At 41.9% G+C, this 24201-nt stretch overlaps 2 protein-coding genes across 2 annotated transcripts; one reads left to right on the top strand and one right to left on the bottom strand.

Moving 5' to 3' along the window:
• Positions 1-313: 313 nt before the first annotated feature.
• LOC129583020 (uncharacterized) lies at positions 314-22395 on the bottom strand. The gene is made up of 4 exons (XM_055474707.1): positions 22101-22395; positions 2743-3109; positions 1832-2127; positions 314-1393 (listed from the first exon to the last, which is right to left on the bottom strand). The coding sequence occupies exons 1-4, from the start codon at positions 22118-22120 to the stop codon at positions 805-807; spliced, it is 1272 nt and encodes a 423-aa protein (XP_055330682.1). The 5' UTR covers positions 22121-22395; the 3' UTR covers positions 314-804.
• Positions 6972-8099, top strand: LOC129583021 (uncharacterized protein K02A2.6-like). The gene has a single exon (XM_055474708.1). It carries the CDS (start codon positions 6982-6984, stop codon positions 7939-7941), a length of 960 nt encoding a protein of 319 aa, XP_055330683.1. The 5' UTR covers positions 6972-6981; the 3' UTR covers positions 7942-8099.
• Positions 22396-24201: the final 1806 nt, after the last annotated feature.

The following is a 24201-nucleotide window of genomic DNA, read 5'->3' as shown; positions in this document are numbered from 1 at the left end:
GTTTAGCTAACTAAACTTATTTTATTTATGTTTGTCAATTATATTCACGCCAATGTATACAATTAAATGACGTTAATAATTGTGCCGGGTTGACTTGATATCACAACCGGCGCCATAAATATCTGAGCAATCGTCTACGACCATACCACGTAGAAAACTCCCGATCCCGTTCGATCTCGGAAGATAACCTACGTCGGGCCCGGTTAGTACTTGGATGTTTGGTATGTCCGTATGGACCAGCATGCATACAGATACAATCCTAAATGAATTCCTTTTTTATATAAAACCGCGACTTTTGCGCATTACAGAGAACTGGAGTCATAAATATTAAATAAATCGTTTTGTTGAGGTACTCGTACTTGGCACAGTGACTGCAGCTAGTCCCGAATGACTACATATGGTAATAACAGTAGAAGTACAAAAGCGCGCATTGCATCGGATTAGATACTGAACAGAAGACACAGGAACTCTACCATAGAAAAAAATAACCGTGCAGTAGAATGTGCAAACCGTAGCCGCCGTGCATAAAAATTAAAAACGTGAAAACCGGTACGAGAACCCGCCAAATCAACAACTGACTAGTCCAATGTCTCCACAAAAAGCCGGTGCCAGTTAAACTAACATCTTCGCACATCACACTATTATATGTCAAAAAACTATTGTCGCACGGCACGCAAATAACAAAACAAAAAATTGTAAAGAATAATTAAATCTAAAATGGCTGTCAAACTAAAACGTCTATCAAAGAAACTTCAATTTGCATGTATATATAATGATGCATGTTTATATGGGAAGTATCCGGCACTACATAATGGAGCAGCTTTTATCCCCGCCGCATCCCACCGGCTTTCTCTTCTTCTTCTCCTTCTTGGCGTCCTTCTTGGAGCCCTTCCCGTTGCTGGAGGGTTCCCCGCGTTCCCGTTCCACCTCCCGGGGATGCGCGGGTTCGACGTCCCGGACGATGGTCTTCCCCTCGGTGGGGCGCTGGTCCACCACGTCCCGCACCACCGTCGGCGGCGGCGTGACCACCGGCGCCACGTTCTCCTTCCCGGTGTCGCTGTCCGGCGTGGCGGGGACCTCGGGACCCGGCGGACCGGCCGAGGAGGTCGAGGAGGTGGACTTGGAGCGGTCCTCCTTGGTGCTGGAGCCGGAGGTGCTGGTCTGCGGCTGGATGACGTGCTGGTTGTCGTGGTGGTGTGGGTGGGCGTGGTGGTGGTGGACCAGGAGCGGGAACTCCTTGTCCAGCTCCACGGGGTCCAGATGGGGTTCGGGTTCGTTGGGCAAGGGACTGGGCGCGGCGGACAGCGGGCGAATGTACTGCTGGATCTCGTCTTCGGCCTCCTTGTACAGTTTGCCTTCCGGTTTGAAGGGGTTGTCGCCGTCCACCAATAAACTGCAAATCATTGTGGAATGTTAAGAATTTCCGGTTGTGGAACACTTTACTGGCAATTCAACCCTGGAGTTATGTAACTAAGTCTCAAGAGGCACTTGTAATCGACTTCGTTTGAAAACCGGCTTATATTAGTGACGCAGAAAGCTCGAAATTGGCAATTTTATTTATTGAAAAGTTCACTTCCGGGTCGCCGATAAATGAAATTAAAGAACGACAACAAATCGATTTTCTTAATATTAATCCGAGAATTAGTAAATAATGTAAACAATAACAGTTACCATTATAAGTAATAAATAATGTAAATATTAATTTCCATAAATAATAATTCTCGTACTATGAACTTTGATTGAGAATTTACTGCATATGTGCGGTAATAAAAAGTAAATTAGCTAATAAGTAATAGTGAGTATGTTTTTTGGTGGGATGGTGTGTACGTACGCTTCAATGGGTTTCTGGACCGTGCGTATCTGGATCACGTTCTGTCCGCTGGTGACCGTCTGCGGGATGAGCCGCGGCGGCGTAAAGTGCTGACCGACACCGTTAGCGGTGGTCACTTGCACCGTGGGTGACGCCGCGCGGTCGCTGTAGTGGAAGTGCGTCTGATGCGACAGCGTCTGACTGTAGTAGCCGGCTGAGTGGTGCTGCGGCGTATGCGTCGACGATCCCGGACTGGCTACGGCCGCCGCCATTTTCCCGTTACTGCGTGCGCTGCGCGGAGGTGACTCCTTGGTGACCTTTACACAAATGTGCATATTTTAACGACACCAGTAGCATTAGAAACCTGACTAAATTAAGAAAGAGCTGGTCAAGGGAAGTCCTCAGTGACCTTTACATACAACGTTCTATCAACGACTTCGCAAACGTAAAAACTTGGGAAACCCCTGATCACCGGAAGTCATCGCTGATCTTTGTATAAAGCTAGCAATTTACACATACTTTCCTGAAAATTTAAGAAATCCAGTAGACGACCACTGGTACCCGGATGTGATTCTTGATCTTTACATAAATTTAATGGAACCGATAATCTAAGAAAACCAAGAAACCTAAGAAACCGCGAATCAGAGAAGGTCCCCGGTGACCTTTACATAAATTCTTAATTAATCCCGGCAAAATTTAAGAAACCCTAGAAATCTAAGACACGGCGAGTCAGTGAAGGCCGGAAGTGACTTTAGCATAAATTCATCATTTAATGGCACCTCGAAAATGTAAGAAACCTAACAAACGGCGAGTCAGTGAAGGTCCTTGTTGACTATTGCTGTATATAGATTCAGAATTTAATGGCAGCTCGGAAATATAAGAAACCCAAGAAACCTAAGAAACCACTGGCCACCAATAGCGCCGCTATTTACCTGTCCGGCTTCCGCTGTGGATTTGGCGCTATTGAGCGCGCTCTGGTGTTCCCGGATACGACTGCGCGCCGATCCCGGGAGGATGAGGATGGAGGGTGGGGGGTTCTGTCGCGGATCCGGGTGCAGAAGGATGGCGGCCGACGGCGCGTAGTACTGGCCGCTGTGAGAACGCGGAATGGACTGGAGGGTCACCGAGGTGGGGAGGATGGAGATGAGGGGATGCGAGTGGGAATGGCTGGTGCTGGCCGTGGGCACCACGACGACACCCGCGCCGCTTGTCGTCTGGGTGCTGACGTGGAAGTGCAGCTGCCGGTTGCGGTTGCTGGGGGAGGAGGGCGAGCAGGGTCGGAGGAGAGCGCCTTGGGGACTGTAAAATACGCAGAAATTAGGGAGTGCCGCTAAAATGTGCCCGTACAAATTGGATTAATTTTTTATGCAGCCAGCTGGAAAACCGCCGTTAAACGCGCATGGCAAAAGTGTTCGACATTTCCCAGCGCTTCCATTTTAATTCTACTATTACTGTATTTTCACAAGTTTAAGGAACGCTCCAGGGGCCGGGCCGCGCACACGAGTTGTCGGTCCCTTTGAGATCAAAGCCGACCGACGGTCCGGCTGCGCTGGCCACGCCCCCACCATGTTCCTTAAACTTGTGAAAATACAGTAATATTTATAATTTTTTTAAAATAAATTTTTTTGTGCTTCAAAGAATTGGATATATTAATCTAAGTAAAAATATACACCACTGAAAATAATATGTAAAAAAATGAAAATGTTAAATAAATCATTTGTGTATATAAAAAACTTGTATATATAAAAATATACTTGTATGTATATATACGCGTAATATATACTTGTATATATATGTCAGTGTGTCTGTAGCATAGCAACGATATGTTGTACTTATGACTTTATATTACCCGATGATATGATGTTGTCATATACAGAATCAGTAAGTACATGAGGGAAGTAAAAGACGTGACAAAACTTGGCGTGAAGGCCATTTTTGTGGTATTCAACGAATGTCTCTGGACGATATTGGTATTGATTATACCACGAACGTGTTGACCACGTCCGGACCGTCTACTATGGCAAAAGCAAAGGAATCCCCGACGCTGCTCAAGTTCGAGCCTGGCTCCATGGTGTGGAAAGCATGGCGTTCCCGTTATAACAATTATGTCAAAATACAGGAACTCACCGCGGAGGACGATCAAAAGCGGCTGCTATTGGACTCACTAGGAGTGGAAGCACATGAGATGTTGTTTGCCATGTGTCTGCCACAAGATCCCGCAGAGCTAAAGCTGGATGAAGTCATTGCCCATCTCGAGCATGCATACGTAAAGAAGACACTGCAGTCAACAGAATGGGCGAACTTTTTCCTCCTGAAGCAGGAAGTTGGTGAAACCCTTTTGGATTTTGCCAATAAGCTGCGGAGGAAGGCTGTGTTGTGTTCTTTTCCGGCGGACGCGTTGGAGGGGAACATGCGTGCGGCCTTCCTAAACGGAGTCCAAAATGAAGCGACGCAGCGCCATTTGCGAACCAAGGAAATCGATATTCTGGCGAAAGCGCTGGATATCGCAGAGCAGTATGAGCTGGCGCAGCTGAAGCGGACAGCCACTACTACTGAAGTGGCGAGGATCGACGGCGGCCAGAAGGGACGTTCGGGGCCACATCCGAAGGACGTAACGGTGGTACTCGACCTGGGCGTGGTGACGGCAACAGTGGCAAGATGGCTGGCAGCAGCGGCGCATGCTACGCGTGTGGCGGGAAAGGGCATGTGAAGGCCGATTGCTGGGCGAAGGAAGCGACGTGCAGAAAGTGCGGCAAGAAAGGTCACGTCGCAAAGGCGTGCAAGCCTCCGCCAAAGGGCGACAGAGGCGGCGGTGGCCGTCGGACGTGGACAGTGCAGGAAGACTTCGACGTCCTGGCTATCGGTGAAGAAGTGGGTGGATCGATTCGGGTACCGATCACCTTGAATGATGCCCGCGTATCCATGCTGTTGGATACGGGATCGGGTGTGACGATCATCACGGCGAGCACGTGGAGACAGATCGGCTCGCCGAAGCTGACGCCTTATGCCACACCACTACGAAGTTTCACGGGCCATCCGATCCAGGTGATCGGAAGTGCAACGATGCCGGTGGTATATGGTCGGACAAGGAAGTCACTGCCTGTCGTCGTCGTAGCCCGTGGAGGTGATGTGCTGGGGCGTGACTGGATCAAAGCGCTAGATTTGAGTCATTTAAGTCTCAAAGAGCTGCAGGTGTTTTCGGTGTCAAAGGTCACCGCCCGCGCAACTGTCCAGAGCATCCTGGATCGCCACAGCAGCGTATTTCGCGAGGAACTTGGGCACTGCAAGGAGTTTAAGGCTCACCTCTACCTAAAGGAAAGCGCGAAGCCGGTCTTTTGTAAGCCACGAACGGTCCCGTTCGCCTATCGGGACGCAGTGGAGAAAGATTTGGACCGCTTGGTGGAAAGAGGGATACTCACGCCTGTGGAACATGCGGACTGGGCTGCACCCATTGTTGGAACGCAGAAGCGAGCCGGAGACATCCGCACGTGCGCTGACCTAAGCACTGGATTGAATGACTCGCTCGACGTGCAAACCTATCCGCTGCCCACTCCCGATGAACTATTTGCCAAGTTAAACGGGGGCGACAAGTTCAGCAGCCTGGATCTGGCAGAAGCGTATGCGCAAATAGAGCTGGACGACGAAAGTAAGCAGCTTGTTGTCATCAACACGCATAAGGGTCTGTTCAGGTACAACCGTTTGCCGTTTGGAGTCGCAAGCGGACCAAGCATATTCCAACAGATCATTGAGCGCATACTGCAAGGCTGCGAGGGCGTGGCAGTGTACATTGACGACATTATCGTCACGGGCAAGACCGACGAGGAACACCAGCGAAACTTGGAAGCGGTGTTAGAACGGCTGGAGAAGTACGGACTTCGCGTGAAACTGTCGAAGTGCAGATTCATGCAGGAATCGGTCGAGTATCTGGGTTTTGTGGTGGACCGACACGGGCGACACATATCCCAGGATCGTGTGAAGGCACTGGTGGACATGAAAATGCCCACCAACGTCAGTGAGTTACGTGCTTACCTGGGCATGGTAAATCACTACGCCAAGTTCGTACCGAACCTGTCCGCAAAGTGCAGTCAGTTTCACCGCCTATTAAAGTCCGGCGCACCATGGGAATGGACGACTGAGTGTGCGAAGCAGTTTCAGGCACTCAAGGAAGAAATCGTCCACGCAACGTTCCTGGTGCACTTTAATCCCGCAATGCCGCTGGTGCTGGCAGCGGATGCGTCGCAGTATGGTTTGGGAGCGGTTCTGTGTCACCGTTTTCCCGACGGAACAGAAAGGCCGATCGCGCACGCGTCTAAGAGTCTGTCAGCGGCGGAAAAGAATTACGGGCAAATTGAAAAAGAGGCACTCGCGCTCGTCTACGGCTGTAAGAAATTCCACCAGTACGTGGCCGGCAGGGAGTTTACGCTGTTAACGGATCACAAGCCGTTATTGAGCGTCTTCGGCAAGCGGAAAGGTGTCCCAGTGGTCACGGCCAATCGTCTTCAGCGGTGGGCGTTGTTGCTCATGGGATACAGCTTTTCCATAGAGTACCGCCGCACCGAGGAGTTTGGTCAAGCAGATGGTCTCAGCCGACTGCCGCTCCACTCCACGCAGCTGGAGAAATACCCAAACCTGGGAATGGATAACGTAGTGAGCGCGCTGCATGTGGAAAGTGCCGAAAACATACCCGTGTCAGTGGAAGACATCGCAAGGGAAACGACTGCCGATGCGGAGCTCCAGGAAGTACGCCAGTGCATCAGTCGCGGCTGGCCGGACTCCGTAAGCGATCGGCTTCGGCCGTATAAGAAGGTACAGCACGAGCTGAGCGTGCTGAATGGCTGCGTGTGCTGGGGATCGCGCACGGTTATTCCCGAGAAGTATCGTCCCAGGATACTGAAGCATCTACACGCAGCCCACATGGGCGCCGGGAAAATGAAAGGTGAAGCGCGGGGCTACTGTTGGTGGCCATCGATGGACAGGGAGATCGAGCAGGTCGCCAAGGACTGCCGAATATGCACCGAGCGCGCGGGTGAGACAGCGAAAGTTCCGCTAGCGCAGTGGCCGGTGCCCGATGCTCCTGGAAGCGTGTCCACATGGACTTTGCCGGTCCATATCGGGGCACGATGTTGCTTGTGGTTGTGGACGCAATGTCCAAATGGCCGGAAGTGGTGCAAATGAAGCACGCAACGACGGAAGGAGTGATGGAGGCGCTGCTCACGATGTTCAGCCGATACGGTGTGTGCAATGAAGTTGTGTCGGACAACGGCACACCATTCACTTCGCAGCAGTTTACGGAGTTCTGCAGCAAGTATGGCATACGGCACACCCGGACGCCTCCAGGTCACCCGCAGTCAAACGGCCAGGCCGAGCGGTATGTGCAAACCGTTAAAGACGGACTTGCGAAGTTGATGGCCGACGGTCATGCACTGCCGGATGCGTTACGCCAGTTCCTGTGGCGTTATCGAAGCGCGCCACATGCAACGACCGGGCAGTCGCCGGCCGAATTGTTTATCGGACGGAAGCTCCGATCGACGTTGGACCTTTTGATTCCCGTCATGGCAACCACGACAGAGCGCAACCGCGAGCGATACCAGAAGAATTTCGATAAGCGGACGAAACCGAAGGAGTTCCACAGTGGTCAGCTGGTGCTGGTGCGCGACTACCGGTTGAACCGCACAGTTGATTGGATAAGCGGAAAGTTAGTCAGACGTTATGGTACGAAGGTGTGGGACGTGAAGGTTGGCGATCTGATATGGCGCCGACATGCCAATCAGATGCGGCCACGAAGTTGGCTGGAAATGCACGAAATGGTAGAAGCGGAAATTCCACCATCAGCCAACGCGGAAGCACCACCGCCTACCATTGACAATGACCTTCCGGAAGTGACCAGTGAAGCCTTGCCAGCGTCTACTGCAAACGATGCAGAGACTGTAAAAACGGAACCTGATCAGCCGAAAGCTCAACCCGATGCGGTGAAGGTTTCCCAACCGCAGCCCGTAGAAACCAAGCCTGCCACAGTGAATAAGCCACAGGCTACGAAGCCCAAGAAGACCAAACCGGAACCGGTGGAACCACGTCGTACAGCTAGGGCGAACGCTGGAATAGCTCCTAAGCTGTTAATACATGAGCAATGAGTTCTTTCAGTTTTTGTTTGTGTTTGTGAAGTGGGTTCCCCACTTGGGGAAGGTGTCAGTGTGTCTGTAGCATAGCAACGATATGTTGTACTTATGACTTTATATTACCCGATGATATGATGTTGTCATATACAGAATCAGTAAGTACATGAGGGAAGTAAAAGACGTGACAATATAAAAATAAGGAGTTTTAACATTGTGCATTTAAATGTTTTTTTTTTCAATAATGACAATTATTAATTTCTAATTCCAGATAATCCTTTTATATATTTTAATGTTTCTGTGGGCGTTTCCCTGAATTATTTATAATATTGTTAATTTGTTTCCTATTTTTAATTGCTTGTCATCCATAATTCACACGAGATTAGCTCGTGTCCCGTTCGTCAGCCGGAACATGGACCAACTATCTTAATTTGGCTGTTCAGTCCCGGATTAGACCGGCCATCGCGATACATGTCCGGCATGCCAACATGCCGGCAAAACATGTTTTTCATGTCTGTCGGGAAATTACATATAGATATATCTGCACGGGAGGACGCTTCGCAGCTTCTGGTCAGTCTGTGTGTGCTAAGAACAGGGCGCTGAGGAAGCGGTTAAAAGGAAATTAATCTTCTTTTATGGATGGGCCCGGATGACCGGCAAATGACCCATCGCTCAAACCACAAACGAGATCTGCGGGCACCACCGAAAATTGCCCAACGAGCACATCTTTCCATTCCATGATTAATATCGCATTTTCGGCACAGCTAACGACATCCGCAATATATTAAAAATAATCGATCCATTTAATTCCATAAAAATTAGTTTTATTCCATAAAAATTAAAAATCCTACTGAATTCTTATTTTCATTTTTTTCCTTAATGGTGATTTTAAATTGCCAAATGAACGCATCTTTTGATTTATGAATAATATCGAATTTTCGGCACAGCTGAAGACTTCCGAAAAAACATCGAAAATAACTGCGAATTTAATTCTACAAAAATTAAGTAGATCATGCAAAAATTAAAACTTCTGCGGAATTAATATTTTATTTCTCCATTAATGATGATTTTAATTCTTGTTAAATTCATGTAATTTATTAAACCTTACGAAGCGGTAATAGAATGCATTAATCACAACGGCGACTTTTTTACAAAATTACCGGAAATTGTTTTTCCGATTTTCACAGTTAAACGGCCGATTATCAAGTGATTACGATGCATGAAAAGTTAATCAGCGGAAGACGGTATTCTTTTGACTGACAAACCACCTGCTAGGTCGTTTCACACCTGACTGCAAAATTATCCCAGCACAACTACTCAGCATAACAAAGCCGCGTCATTTGCGCGCGCACAGTCAGTGGCGGTTACATGGATGCATGCATCGCTGCGGCCGAGAGAGAATTAAGAGAAATGCGATATCGGATTAACCGTGTAAAGACAGCGCGCAAAACTCGCTCCCGGCCACATGTTTCCGCACCGCGGCCACAGCGCGCGCCGGATAATTGTAAGGTGACGCGGATTACGCAAGGCCCAAGAAAAACAATAATTACGCGTAAAGTGCATTTATCACTTGATCACGCGGAGCAGGGCGCTAAAAATAATCGATAGCAATTTACCTAAATGCATCTATTCTTCAGCAAAATTTCGAAAAAACATTACATCCCTGTGACACTGCTTTAATATATAAAAACTGTAGAAGACTTACAGAAAAATAAATTTTTATATGCAGTAAATAACAAAAATGAAGAATAAAATTGACCGGTTGTGAGTGTAACAAAATCAGCATTTTTAAAAATTTCAGAGCAACAAAACCTCTATTTCGTTCTTAGGTATTCAAATCGCTATATGCTTCCTACTTTAAGTGCATTTTTACGTGAAATGAATTTCAGAAACAAATAAAACATTTTTCAGTTGTTAAAGTAGCGTTTTGTTAATTTAAAGAAAAATAAAAAAATTATTTTTTTCAGGTAAATATTTAAAGCGATAGCTTAAATCATTTTTCTTATAAAAGTCTCATATGTATTTTAATCGATCACTATTGGCAGACGGTCACGAGAAGCAATATAAGATGTTCATCGAAAAGATGTTAAATCCCGTTTTTCCCCAGCCATCACTATCGATCGCCACCCGCGTATTCCCTGCTTTTTTTAACCCCGTCTAATCGTTTCCGAAAACGTATATATACGATGCCGGTTTAAGTGCGGGGCTATCATGACGGACGGCTACCGTGTCTATTTAACCGGCAGCGTCTTAAGTAAGCAGATCGCTGTTGTCCACCGCGACATTGAAGGAGCCGGTTATTTGCTCATCAGGTGAACACGATGAACATAGTTACACATGTTCCACTTGAGAAGCACCTTGTACCGTTGTTTTTTTTAATAACCTGTCACATGTGTGACATCATTTAGCGGCCTGTTGTTTCTCATAACCGCATCTACCGCAAAAATCATTTAACGCCGCTGTAATATATACAGCGGTGGATCAGACGTAATAGCGTGGTACAAACTGCAGAGTCCACTTGACGAGCCACACAAATGGTTTTTATCACGCCATGAAAACGCGAAAGCCGTCGGATGGGAAATGTGTTATATGCGACATACAGCTGATAAGGGAAAACTCCTTCGACGGAAGTTTTCTCTACCGGAAATCAACCGGGACAGGGAAAATCTAAGAAGCCTAAGAAATCTAGGAAATTAAAGCGCCACGAATAAAATTCATCCCGGAACAGGTATCATATTTTCGGCAACGAATTTTCTCTATTTTTTTTCATTAATCCCTGGTTTATTTTTACCTGTAATGCATTCGCTGAATTTCTAAGAAACCTAAGAAACCTAAGAAATCAGGACGCCCATTCGAATTTCCTGAAAATTGGTTACCGCATTTCCGGTGCAAAATTTTCGAAGTTATTCTCAATAATCGAGCGTTATGCTTTCTTTGAAATAACGCATTTGCGGGTAATTCTAAGAAATCTAAGAAACCTAAGAAATCCAGACGCTTTATGGTTTTATTGAAAAAGACAGCTACCGTACTTCCGGTGGCGAATTTTCCTGTTTCCCGTTAAGTGCTATTAATTAACGGGAATTCTACGTATGTAACCCAAGAAATCTAAGAAAAATATTCGCTTACCGTTTTTGAATATCCCACCAAAAATGCCCTCCAACCGCTTTTTAGCGTATATATGAGGTACTATCCCCAGCACTTAATTTGAAAATATTCTAATGAGCACAACCCAGTCTAAGCCAAGAATATTGGTGTCAAAATGTGTGGGAGCGCGGAACTGATTTCCTAAATAGCAGTCCGTATATATAAATCGTGCCAGGCGAAATCAGGACTTGAGCAGAAACCCCGCGTATAGAGTATACACAACACACACAGGCAGATTAGCTGCTACAGAGGCGAAAAAGAAAAGAACGCCAGCACAGCAATAAACGCGCAACTTTTCCTCTATCGATCGATGGGTGCTGGCGACGTCGTTCGGTTCGGCAGCGGGCCGGGGCGGTTGTTTGTGCTTGTACACTGTGTTGCAGCAGCGGAAGCAGTTGCAGCGCGCTGTGTTTAGAGACGCCGATAACCGGCATATGCATCCTTTCAGCTGGGCGATTACGCACTGCATATATCGCACTGTATATATGCACTACATATGCGTGTACAAGCTTGTCCCGTAATTTCTAACGTAGAGGTACAGTTAGCAAGCATTTTGCGCTAAGTTTAGCGCATTTAGCGCTTTGAACGATTGCCACTACACTACGTCTACCACAATGACAAATACTTCTCTCAATTTTTAGTGTAATTATAAAGGAAAAAAAGTTACTTTTTTAGATTGGTCCGCATATATATGTACAAGGTATGTAAATTATAATATATATTACACTTTATACGCTCGTATGCACATGTATTATATGCACATGTATTATAATATTATATGTACACGATATATATTTTAATTTATATTAACGGTATATAATTTAAATGGCTATTGCGCATGAATCGGCCATGTAGAGCGTAAATAGTGTGGCGTGGCGCGCCGTAGTATGGAGTTTAACGTAACCCGACCCGTTGAATTTGTATTTGTCGCTGTACTAATGCGTTATAAATTACGGGACGAGCTTGTACGTATATATGTGGACCAATCTAACTGCTGCTACATATCTCTCCTCTCTCGCTCTCTCTGTCGGTTGCTCTGTTGATAAGGAATAGGAAATATGGAAATCGGGGCGCTGTGTATGCACATGTATATGGCAGCGCCGGTTATTAATATATAGTGCGGTAATCTTTGGCCGAGTGATGAGCAGCGTATTCTATGCCGGGGCGCACGAGACATGCCGGCCATGTGTCCGCCTCTCCCCGGCCACTGGCACTTCCGGATGCGGTAGAGGGAGCAGGGCACCGCCAGGTGCCGCTCATCATGACTTCCATTCATTCATTCGTTCATTCATTTATTCATTCATTCGCGGTGGTTATTACTTAATAGATGTGTCTTCTATGTAAACAGATTATACGATTCTACGTACGGAATAAGCGGATTAATTGCTAACCGGCATTTCCGCTAGAGCTGTTTCCAGAAAATTCCGATATTTAATTACATTTTTATAAATTCACCAATAATTAATTTTGTTAATAAAATTTACGGAAATTTCCAAAAAATTTCTCTTATGCTGTTTTTTTTTTTTAATTTTTGGCGTGGATTTGTATATATGCAAGAAGGATCGTTTCTTCAAGCAAAGAAAAAAGGTCATCGCCAGTAGCTAAAGGTAGTAAAATGGAGGGACGCAATACGTACACTCAGCAAGGTGTAATTAACGCGTGCCGGGCGGTTTACAGTGCATTTTCATTGGAAAATGATCAATAAAAGCAAAACCGGTGATGGTCGCTAATAGGCATGCAGCAGCACGCGAGGCACTCGTTGCACCCGCCGGATTATCACATCCAGCACGCTATATATACTCTTGACCGATCGCGCAGCATGTGATATGTGCCCAAATTCAATACTGCATCTGTGGATTTTGATCCAAACAGTTGCCCAAAAGCAGCAGCGAACTGTACACAAAATGTCAGTATTTTTTCCTGTACATTAAAATCTTTAAATTAATATGAATGAATTTCAATCTAAATATATTTATCATGAATGGATATAAAATATTTAAATCAGTACATATTTTTTGTACGTACACATTTTCTTATGTTGTACGTTTATGTAATTTTGATAAAAAGAGCGCAGCGTCATACACAAAGCCGCCTTATTTTTTCTGTACATTAAAATAATTGAATGAAGGTTAACTAAATTAATTAAAATACTTAATTTAACAAAATATTTTTCATAAACGTACATGCGCCTATTTTTTTGTATTTATACAATTTTTATACAGGCCATCGCAATATCCGCAGCGAGTAACAGCTACACTCGGCAAGCGCTAAGGCGACCGCCCCGAGAAACGCCGTACAATAACCAGATCTGCGAATGCAGTTGCAGTTTTAACCATGATTAGTAGGCGCAAATAAGACTTACAGTATCACTAAGGTCATCAGCTTGCCAGCAGATTACTCCATTAATAAATCATATTTAATGCGCCCACTGTAGATGCCATTATTGACACGGTTATTTATATATCTGCACAAGTACATCGATAACTGGATGACTCGCCTGCAGTTCATTGCGCAGGTAACCCAGATTTACCAGAAAACCAATCACAAACAAAAGATTTCATAAAACCTTATCAGTCATATAAGCGTTCCTAACGTAAAAAGGTAAATAACAAAATGACCGTAAATAATTTATAATAACGAATAATCTGTATATACGGATCTAACAATTAATATTACTGCAATATTATTAAAAAAATGTCCGTATATAAATTGTGACGTATAGAAACGTATAGAAAATTACAATCATAATTTTCCGAAATTACATAAGTTTTATATGTAGTCAACTTGTTGACTGTTGCTTAATAAAACCGTAAACAGCTGATATAGCACTTTGTATGTTGGTAAAATTTTACCATATCGCTTCCGGTTGAACATTTTACACGTAGGTGTACAATGTACATTACGTTTAGCACATAATATTCTAAACCGTAAATTATCTGGTACGTTGGCGGCATCTTATCAGTAATCCGTATTGACACTGTCATCTATCCATAATCTGCCGGCACTCGGTACACTGCCGCATTTACAGCTTGCAGAAAAACGCTGTCCTTATCAGAAACGGTTTGGCCTATCTCGAACTTCTGCTTTATACAGGTGCAGCTTTTACCTACACATTTCTGCTCCGATATTTTCGCGGCTTACAATTAGATCAGTTTTTAAAACTCAAAAAGTGACAGCGTATCGTATAACAGAATACTTGCACGCAAATATTTGCTTTTGCAGTTTTCCGCGTTAAAACTGAAAAAAATATTCCGTTAATATTCGTATAAAAAAGTTTTTCAAAATTTCGAAAAAACACGAACAATATAATCATCTACCATAATAATTAAAATATCGAAAAATTAACAAGAAAGAGCTCGTTAGACGAATGTTTGACGAAGTACGTTCGTAACGCTTGTACTGACGATGAATACTTTCTACGATAAAAAAATGAAATAAAACATATTAGACATATACATCTAAAAATACACAATATAAAGCATATTTTGTACGCACACACATAAACGTATACATACGTACATACAAAACTATAAAAAAATTATTAAGAATATATGAAAACACATACTTAAAACATGAAAAAAATTATAAAATAAATCAATCTCATTGGAATCCGGTTGTATTAAAGAAACAACCGGCATACCACGTGACAGCTGTTTCACAGAAAATCCGTTGTAAAAAAACTCCCCGCAATAATAAATAAACGCGCCATATTTGTGTTCACATATTAGTGCCGTGTAACGATTGGTGCGCAGTGTGTTGGTGTGCGTCGGCGTTGATCAACATGTCCGGCTGGATTTTTATTACTGTTAAACAAACAACCAATGTGTTGTTAAGCCGTGTTTTATTACGCTACAAGCTTCCCGCGACGCCACAGCGTCCTCGCTGTACACTGTACATTTGTATACGCAACCATGATAAAGTTGATTAACCAACGCTGTTACCGAAAAAAGGGAGAGCAAGCTAACCGGAAACACGTCGCGCTGCCGGGCGTTATATTGGATGACGGTGGTGACGCCGGATGCGCGCTACCGAAAACAATTGCGCGGTGTGGAGGAACGATCAACTCATTAAAATGCTACGATCAATCGTTTTAATAAACACACGCTGCCGGATAAAATTTAACCAATTTGATTAATGACATTTCATGCAGCGCTAGTGAGTTTTTTAACACATCCATTGCAGCCAAATTTGTTACAGAATGTTAAGAATTAAAGAAATTTTAACCAGTCTTATAGTTGAAACTACATAAGCCTTTAAAGATTTATAATAAATCGGATGACTTGAAAAATCGAATACACGTTACAACGCAAAACCAATCATTTTCACAATTTTTGAACATTAAAACAATATTTAAAACCATTATTTTTCTATTTTTTAAAATTTTTAAATTAATTTTTGCACTTTTTGGTATTGTATCGAAATATATCATTTTCAGGAATTCGAAAATTAACGCAATATTTTAAAACAACTTTTTCAATGGTTTTCAAATTTAAATTTTTGTTTAAATACGTAGTTCATCGAAATGAATATTTTAAAATATTTGGTCGTTAAAAAATTGCTCGGTGAAACCGTAATAATGACTGTACGAAAACCGTTTAATCACGTTGCAGATTGCTTGCTGACGGCCACAGCCCAGGGTGGCTGCCTTATACACAGGATCGATTCTGTTTATTTAAATTTAAACGCAGTTTTTCCCGACAGACAAATGCAATTTAATGTAGCGGTTATTATGAAGCATTTAAGTAATCTTTTTAAAGCACACTTCATCACGCATATATTAGCTATCTTTACCGAATCACTAACAATCTCCAGCGGAAATGCGCTCCATCGCGCGGCACTCGGCACGCCAATCACATCCACCGGCATTTTCTCACAGAACTGCCAGCGTTCTCAATCTGGGACGACATGTGAAGGGATCCGTAGCGTTTTTTCCCCTTTTCCACCCAGTATATACATTTGTACTGTAGACACTTTCCGGCCGGATTATCCGGCTCAGCTCTCGATTTGATCGGACGCATTAATGGGAAAAACAAACTGACACATCAACCAGTATACTGCATGACGCTGTGTATCGTTAAGACAAGGACAAGATCGCCGGTCTTCCCGTTTTTCTCTACTCCCCCTTTCTAAGCCCCTCCATAATCCATCACTTACACTTGTGACTGCTTCACAAAAGAACGCACTTGCCGCGCAGAAATAACCGCCCTCCACTCTCATCAGCGTCCGTTTTTAAAGCAGCTACAGTATGTATATATATAAAGTGCCGGTATAAATGCAATCAATAGTTTTTTAACGTTCGCCGGTTTCGGTGCTTTCGGTTAAATTAAGTGTGACAACAACAATAATTTCATATAGCTAAAAATAATAAAAAATACGTAAATAAATATAGAATAGTTGAGAATTATTAAAATAATAAATATATCGAAAATAGGTAACAGTATTTTTATATAAATATAAAGACTTGTATAAATACTTACATTTTATTTTTATATTTTTTATAATTTAAAATATATATGTATAAGTTTTTCCGGTTGAATCAGTTCTGCAAAAAAAATTCCGAATAATTTTTTTAGCATTGTAAATAAAATTTAACGTCTTATAAGCTTAATCCAATGTTTATTATTTTTACAATTAATTTGAAAAATCTTTCTCGGAAATTAATTTTTCTGAAATTTTTGGCATTAAAAGGTTCGTTTATATGACAAGAAAATTGCGACATGAATAATTATCTGTAGACTTTACTCTTCTTTATAACTGTGCCGTTAAAGAGCGAACACGTCGTTTGACGCGGGTGTATATTTTTAAAAAAAAATATATGTCGTGACGACATCCGGCATCGATCAGCAGCAGAGAGAAAATCCCGGGTTGGAGATTGGGTATCCCTCTCCAATTTCTAGCGGCGCAACCTAATCCCGCGGCGCACTGCGCTAGACGGTCGGCAGCAGCGAACTTAAGGAGCTCATTGCCTATTTATGAGCTCCTTATCGACACAATCCCATATATTCAATAAAAACCCGGCCGCGTCCTCGCGCCTATTGCGTCATCCACTTACACCGCCGCCCGCTGCGTCCCGCATGTGATGTGTGCGCCAATAATACACTTTCAATACAGTCTGTCCGTTCGTCGGTTTGACCCTAAAGGTCACCGCCAAGAATACCCACTTTTTCATTATGCAATATGCACGTATGTTTAATTGAATAGTTTTTCGCCAATGCGTTGCATAATATAAACGTGACCTTTCGCACAATATAAGGCTGAAAGTAGGAAATCGGTTCAAAAATTTATTAATAAAAATAATTTTTCTGTCAAAATATTAATAAATATATTCTTTTTTGATTTATTGGAAGTAATTTTTGTACTTTTACGTGTATTAAATTATACAATGCATAATAATAATAATATTATTAAGGTGACCTTTTGTACAAAGTACAACTAAAAATGCGGAAAACTGATCAACCGGTTCACGGTTCAAGATTTAAATAATAAGTCAACAAACAAAGTGCAACAGGAACACATCCAGTGCGCATGAATCGCCAAGACCGGGTTTGAACAGAGAAGTGCTTCTTTGCGCAATACGCGTTAAAACCAAGCATATAATTATTTAATTTTTAATTATATTTCTCATATATTTGTATTCCACATTTTTATGACTTTAGTTCTAATATATTTGAGGATGACCTTTCGTATATCGCTGTAGGGCAGTATTGACCTTTGTAGCAGGTGCCGCAGCGGCGGGGCGGCTGATTGCGCCGGGGCTAGCATCCCCGGGGAATCAACGCGGGACGGAGTTGTGCGGAGTCATCTATCAATTATGCGTACAGACAAGTAAGTGTACATAACAAGAGCTGGGCCTCTCTACATCCACCCAGAACGACAACCGGCAGCGTCCTCATCACCACCGCAGCACATAAGCAAAATATATCTGTTTAGATTAGCGCCGCTCACTTCCCTTCATGTTATGAAAATGTGGAGGGGGAATTATGCGGAGGAAGAATGGTTCAATTAGGCTAGTTTTAACCTTGTTCAACCCCGGTATTTATTCACTTGAGATTCTCCGCGTTGTCGGTCGTGATCAGCGCTCCAACCCGTCATTATTGGCAGTAAAATAGACAAATAATTTCAGAACTGATTCTCCTGATTTTCTTTAATAATTTTCCAATTTCTGCGTCCGTTTTCGTTACTTTCGACAGTATGTGACAAAGATTCAGTTTAATTTTTGCGCTGTTGTTTTCTCCGATTTATGTATGTAAAATAGTGAATTTTAGTAAAATTAAGCTCAAAGATGAAAACTATTAGTAGACATATTTTTTCTTAACTTTTAAAAAAAGCCCATTATTTAAATAAGTAAAAATAGAATCTGCATATAAATAAAATAATCTAGAATGGCGGAATTAATTTTAAAATATCTGAAAAGATAAAAAATAATTGTAAACATAATTTTTCTTTATTTTGTAAACTCCCGAAAATTAAAATAAATAAAATAAAATTTATAAATAATTTAGTTGATCGTGAAACGGAGGAAAATTAGAGCGCCGGTAAATAATCCATAATATGCGCTATTAATGACCAGCCACTCGTGCGGCTCCAGCGGACAACAATCGCGCCGGAAATTCAATGCAGCAAATCCTTAGCAAACACCATACAAGCACACAACGCATGATTTGCATAGATGCTCGGGCCATGGAAAACCCGGCTTCCTTTTTCTATGGAAACGCAGTGGAGCGGTGAAACGGTAATATAGCCGCGGCATCCATTGCCCATCGACAACTGCATTGATCCGGCGCCGGGTTTCAATGCGCAATAATACTGTGTTGTGCTGAATGAGCACGTGTCGCTTTAAATACTGTTGTCCATTGTAACCAATGACATCCACTTCACAACAGCACCGGCGGTTTTCAATGGACACACAGCGACCGGTATATAATAATTACGAAGCGGGCCGGTTTGTAATGAGACCGGGGATTAAAAAACCGCATGTATCGCTTCGCACTTTTAATCCGGCGTGAATGCCGCTTATATGGGCCACTTGAAAAATATTCATTTCTGAAATAAATAGCACCATATATATTCTTTGATTTTCTTGCCGCTGAATAAACCAGATTTGTTTATCGAATAAAAATAAAATATAAGTGATAATTCTTTTTTATTTGATATTCTCGCGGCTCAAAATAATCCGGATTTATTTATCGAATTAAAATAATGTAGAACAGGTAATTTCTTTATTTACTATTCTTGCTAATAAACATATGCCAAATCATAACAAATAATTCCTTACTTTATTTATTTCCCTCGCTATTAAAAACGAGTAAGACTTAACTGGGAAATTTTTTAAAAATTATAACAAGCAATTCCCAATTTCAGGATTATTCTCTTGTAAAACCAAGCAGATTTGTTTGATGAAAATAAGGCAATAATATAAAAAACATTTTTTCGATCAAATTTCGGCAAAAAAATTTGGAATTACTCCCTATTTTTGCGGTTAACGCATTTGTGTGAATTTGGATAAAAATACCGCATAAAAAATATAGTGAAATAATTCTAAAAACTGCGTGTATAATTCATAATTGCAATTATAGTAAATACTTTTGCTGTATAATATTGAAGGGAAATAAAAATAAATTCCGCAGTAAATGGCCGTAAAATTCTTACAAATGTGTGGGACATGAAAAATATCCACGGGCGTCGCTGGACCATTTTCCCTCGTGAATGTACTGTTAATTTGTGTTCATCGCCGGGTGCTGCCAAAACGGAAGTGCCAGTGGCAGCGTGCGGCTTTCTCCATAATATAAAAAGCACACCCGACGATAAATCAGTGTTGAAGAGAAAAAAACCCATATAAACAAAACCACGCTGGGCCAGCTGCTTTCAGTTTGATCGGCCGAGAGTAGGACATGCATGCATGCATTTATATGTATATAACTTGCACATGTGACACTGCTGCTGTTTTTGATGGATGAGCGGGTGAGCCGGGAAAAATGAGTGTACGCAAATATAATGCGCTTATATTTAATTTATGCGGGGTACCGCGCCAACTGTCTGTCATGTTCCGTCGTATTCCTTTTTATAATATTTACCCCCGCGTTGTATATACATGCAAGTCAGGCCCGATATACACGCGGCGACTAATTGCCGCTACTCAAATATCTACCGTTCACAGAGGCGAAACGGAACACCGCCGGAAATATGCGCGGGTTACTCGCGGCAATGTTAATTTTAAAACGATTTTTTGCATGGGAAAATGTCTAATTTTCAAACAGGAAATTTCGGCAAAAATTCCGGGTTGATTTTATACGATAAAAAAATTGTATTTCTTTTATGCCAAGTGTCCTTTTCAACCGATAAATAAATTCTGCCTTAAAATATATTACTACTGCAAAAAATATCGAGCAGAAAAATTCAAAAAAATTTTGTATAAAAACAAAATTTCGTTTTCTCAATGCAAAAGTGACCTTTTGACTGAACTAATTTTTGGTTTAATTTTACACAAAAATCAATTATTTTTATAAGAAAAATTGCGAAAGAATTGAGAATTAGCGAAAATTCCAGATAAAGTAAGGAAACCTTGTTTTTTGCCGCAAAGTGACCTTTGTAATTGAGCAGACATAACTATAATTCCGCAAATAAGATTCACATAGCGTCAAGTTTTGGAATTTTTTTAAATTTAAACGGAAATATTTTTGTGATTTTATTAATAAATTAAATTACGTTCGAACGCAGCAAATAGTATCCAATTTGTAACAACCACGAGAAATCCTTGAAATGCAGGACGCATAGATTATTTGCATTTAATTCTAACTAAATCACCCTCAAGATGTTCGATTACCATAAAGTCAGCATCGCGTTTAAGCGGAAAAATGACAGATGACTTAATCAATATACACGACAATATAATCTAAACCCCGCACCAGGAAAACAAGTGGACATTGTCAGCCGCTCCATCGCGCATTGCCGATTAGAGAATACAGGCCAACGAACAGCGTTTAATTTCTCCCCGGTTGTACAGCGCCGGCTAATTGTCCAGCTATACACCGCAAAAATCTGTTACAGCATTTTTTTTATATATACACACAGAATGCCTAAAACGCCGGCACTCGTGACCTGAAAAGCTAAAAGCCATTTTCACACCAATAAAATCCACGCTCAATAACGTAGGAAAATGGTGAAGATGGGAAAAGAGCGATGAGAGAGAGCGAGATGAGCGGATATCACGCGGCCCGAATAAATAATCCCCTGCGCAGCCACTGTACTACATACAACGCGGTTTCCTGCGCGCGGGGCATTTATATATACACGGCAGTGAGTTAAAAATATTTGCCGGTTGACATATATGTGAAGAAAATATATTTCCCGTTGTAAGAGCATGGCCCGGCTAATTTGATTTTCAACGCGGTTAATATTTGTGCAGATCACAATATTGGTTCCCATGCCCGTTATGTACAGCGCGGGACAGATATTGCCCATTTTCAAACATCAAAAATGGCCAAAAATCGAACAGGCAATCGATTATGGAAATTTAGCAAGAGAGAGTGACAAAAATGATTATACCGCGGATTCTTAATAAAAATTCATTTCCAGAAAATTTTTCGCCCGCGGAAAAACAGCTGTCCTGAATTCTCGAAGGCAAAAACTTTTAGCGATGCTAATTATAACTTTTTAAATTTTTTTTAATTTGCTAATAATAATTTTTTAAATTTCGTTTTTTTTACCAGTTATTTTTTCTGATCTAGTTTTTTCTAGAATTTTCAATATTTTTAATGTCAAAATTAAAATCAACCAATTTCTAACGGAAATTCAACACAAAAAATATGTGTATCCATAGACAAAATAGTGCTCCCAAATTTCTGGGGGATAAAATATTAATAAACGAATTTTACTGATTTCGAAAATGAATTTTATTTCCTTCCTTCCTACTTAGACGTTATTTTATTTTTTCTCGCGATTTATTGTTCGTAGATTTTTACAAACTGTTTTGTTATTCCGAAAATAAAAATAAAAAATTAAATATTTGTATACAGAAGTATATAGAATTTTACCTGACAGTAGCAAACGTCATTGTGTGACAGCGATGCTAGTAATCCAATGAAACCCGGCGACTGACACACACACTCCCAAATGATCCCGTCCAACACGCACACGTGCCAGTGCTGTGATTGCCGTAATGGATCTACACTTGTTATCCTCGTCAATAATTAACCGGTTGCATTTAAATCAAACCACGTGTTTCCCACCGTCACACACCGTGAGAACCGGCATCCGCCACAACACAAATTATTTTAAAAATAATAAAAAAATTATCTCTCTTAATTCAACCGACAGAATGGAAGGAAAACCGCCGCAGTGAATAAACAAATGACTGCTGAATTTTTATTTATATAGATGCGCAACCGGCTTTGCAGCGGCGCGCGCACTTGTACGAAATGACGAATATATACGCCGCAGTGTGTTATAAGCCAATAGTGTCATTCTCCACCTTCTTCGCCATCCGGCTAAGGGACTTCCGCTCACGATCGCCTTCAACTTTTCAGCGCATACAACACTTTTTCCCCCAATATACACACAGCTGGTTGGACCGCGCGTAACATTCCAGTGAAGTTGGATGCAATCGATACTGCGCGCTCAGTTTTGACACGAAAAGCATCGATTTTAATTTTCGCCGCGAAAATGATATCATGCGGCACGTCATCCCCTGCTCATTCCCTTATTCTGCGTTTACGGATTAGATAAATTACATAAATACTTTAAAATTAAATACTAATAAAAAGCCAAAAAAATAAACTATCATAAAGGTCATTTCGGGAATATTTTTATCTTAATTTTTCGGTTTTTCTTTTTTTATAAAATACCTGCTCCAAATACGGCTTCTATAACAGTTTAATTATTTTTACGGTTCTGTTCGTTTTATGGAGAACATAATCCGCCGTTCACTTCCCGAAAAATGCTTAGTAATTATATCAATGATTGCAGGTTCACCATTAATTATTCTTTAATTTTCGGCAGCGGCATATCGTTAAATGTAATTGTGTTATTTTTGATTTCCTAAAATAACTGGTGAAGTAATCACCCTTACCGGCATCTCTAATTCTTCGGTTGTTTTGATTTTATTCTTCTTTAGAAAAGAACCTTGATTTTTTATTTAATTTTTGAATAATCCAGACTAATGTAAATATTCAAAAATATTATAAATTCAACTTTAGTGTAGATTTTTTCAAAAATTTAGCGCGTCACCGATATTATCCTATCTTCCACGTAAAAGATGACCCAGCGCCGATATTCATATATACCGCTTGGGATGCGTCAAAACACTGCCATACATAATCAATCGGCGCGGTGCTGTGATAATCCTGCGCAGATCGATGGCAATCTGTATCGAATCGGTCGGCTGTACTTTCTTCTGCAGTGCATATATAAATGAGCCGGTGTAGCGCTGAATGGGCATGACTAACCTCTTTACAGACGGAGGGATATGATCCATGCGCTGCGTGACCCGTGTGCCGGCCATCCGCTAACCATATATACATCCCCATGCAGCGGATGTGTCACTGCATCGTTCCTGTCCCGCTCGGTCCGGGAAACAGGAACACGGTGTATGGATTTTCGATAAAATGTCAGTCCAGAGTCCAAGAGCCTGTTAACCCGGCGGATCAACATAGGCGCTTGGATTTCTGCCGCTACCGGCGTGCCACAGCACAATTTATTTATTTAAAATTCAGGAATAAATGCAGCGCTCCCTTTTCCATCCAGAAAATAGAAGAAAAAAATGTTGAACAAAATTAAACATTAACTGCGGAATTTTTCCGGCAGAGTTTTCCCAATTTCTGCCATTACCGGCTTCTCACACCACAATTTTTTTCACAAAAAATTCAGGAATACATGCAGCACTCCTTTTTCCATCCAGATAAAATAAGAAAAAAAATGCCGAAAGTTTTAAGTATTAATTGCAAATTTTTTTCTTAATCAGCCGCATTTGGAAGATCCACCAGACTACGTTTCTATGGCAGTGTACTACGTTTCTACCTGGTAGAAACCGGCATTATGCAGACTCATTAATTCTAGTAGAAACGCTTATTTGCTTGCTGCACCGGTAGAATAAATAAATCCTTCTTTTCTGACAAAAGAACATTCAGCAAAAATCCC

Source organism: Paramacrobiotus metropolitanus, unplaced genomic scaffold (genome assembly GCF_019649055.1).
Source record: "Paramacrobiotus metropolitanus isolate TYO unplaced genomic scaffold, Prichtersi_v1.0 Parri_scaffold0000009, whole genome shotgun sequence".
Classification (NCBI taxonomy): domain Eukaryota; kingdom Metazoa; phylum Tardigrada; class Eutardigrada; order Parachela; family Macrobiotidae; genus Paramacrobiotus; species Paramacrobiotus metropolitanus.
This window is presented reverse-complemented; position numbering and strand designations above follow the sequence as displayed.

Coding starts and splice junctions, on each gene's coding strand:
- LOC129583021 (XM_055474708.1), top strand. CDS start 6,982: ATGAAGCACGCAACGACGGAAGGAGTGATGGAGGCGCTGCTCACGATG.
- LOC129583020 (XM_055474707.1), bottom strand. CDS start 22,120: ATGACGTTTGCTACTGTCAG. Junction 2,128..2,742: donor CCACAGCGGAAGCCGGACAG/GTAAATAGCGGC, acceptor ATTTGTGTAAAG/GTCACCAAGGAGTCACCTCC. Junction 1,394..1,831: donor GTCCAGAAACCCATTGAAGC/GTACGTACACAC, acceptor AATGATTTGCAG/TTTATTGGTGGACGGCGACA.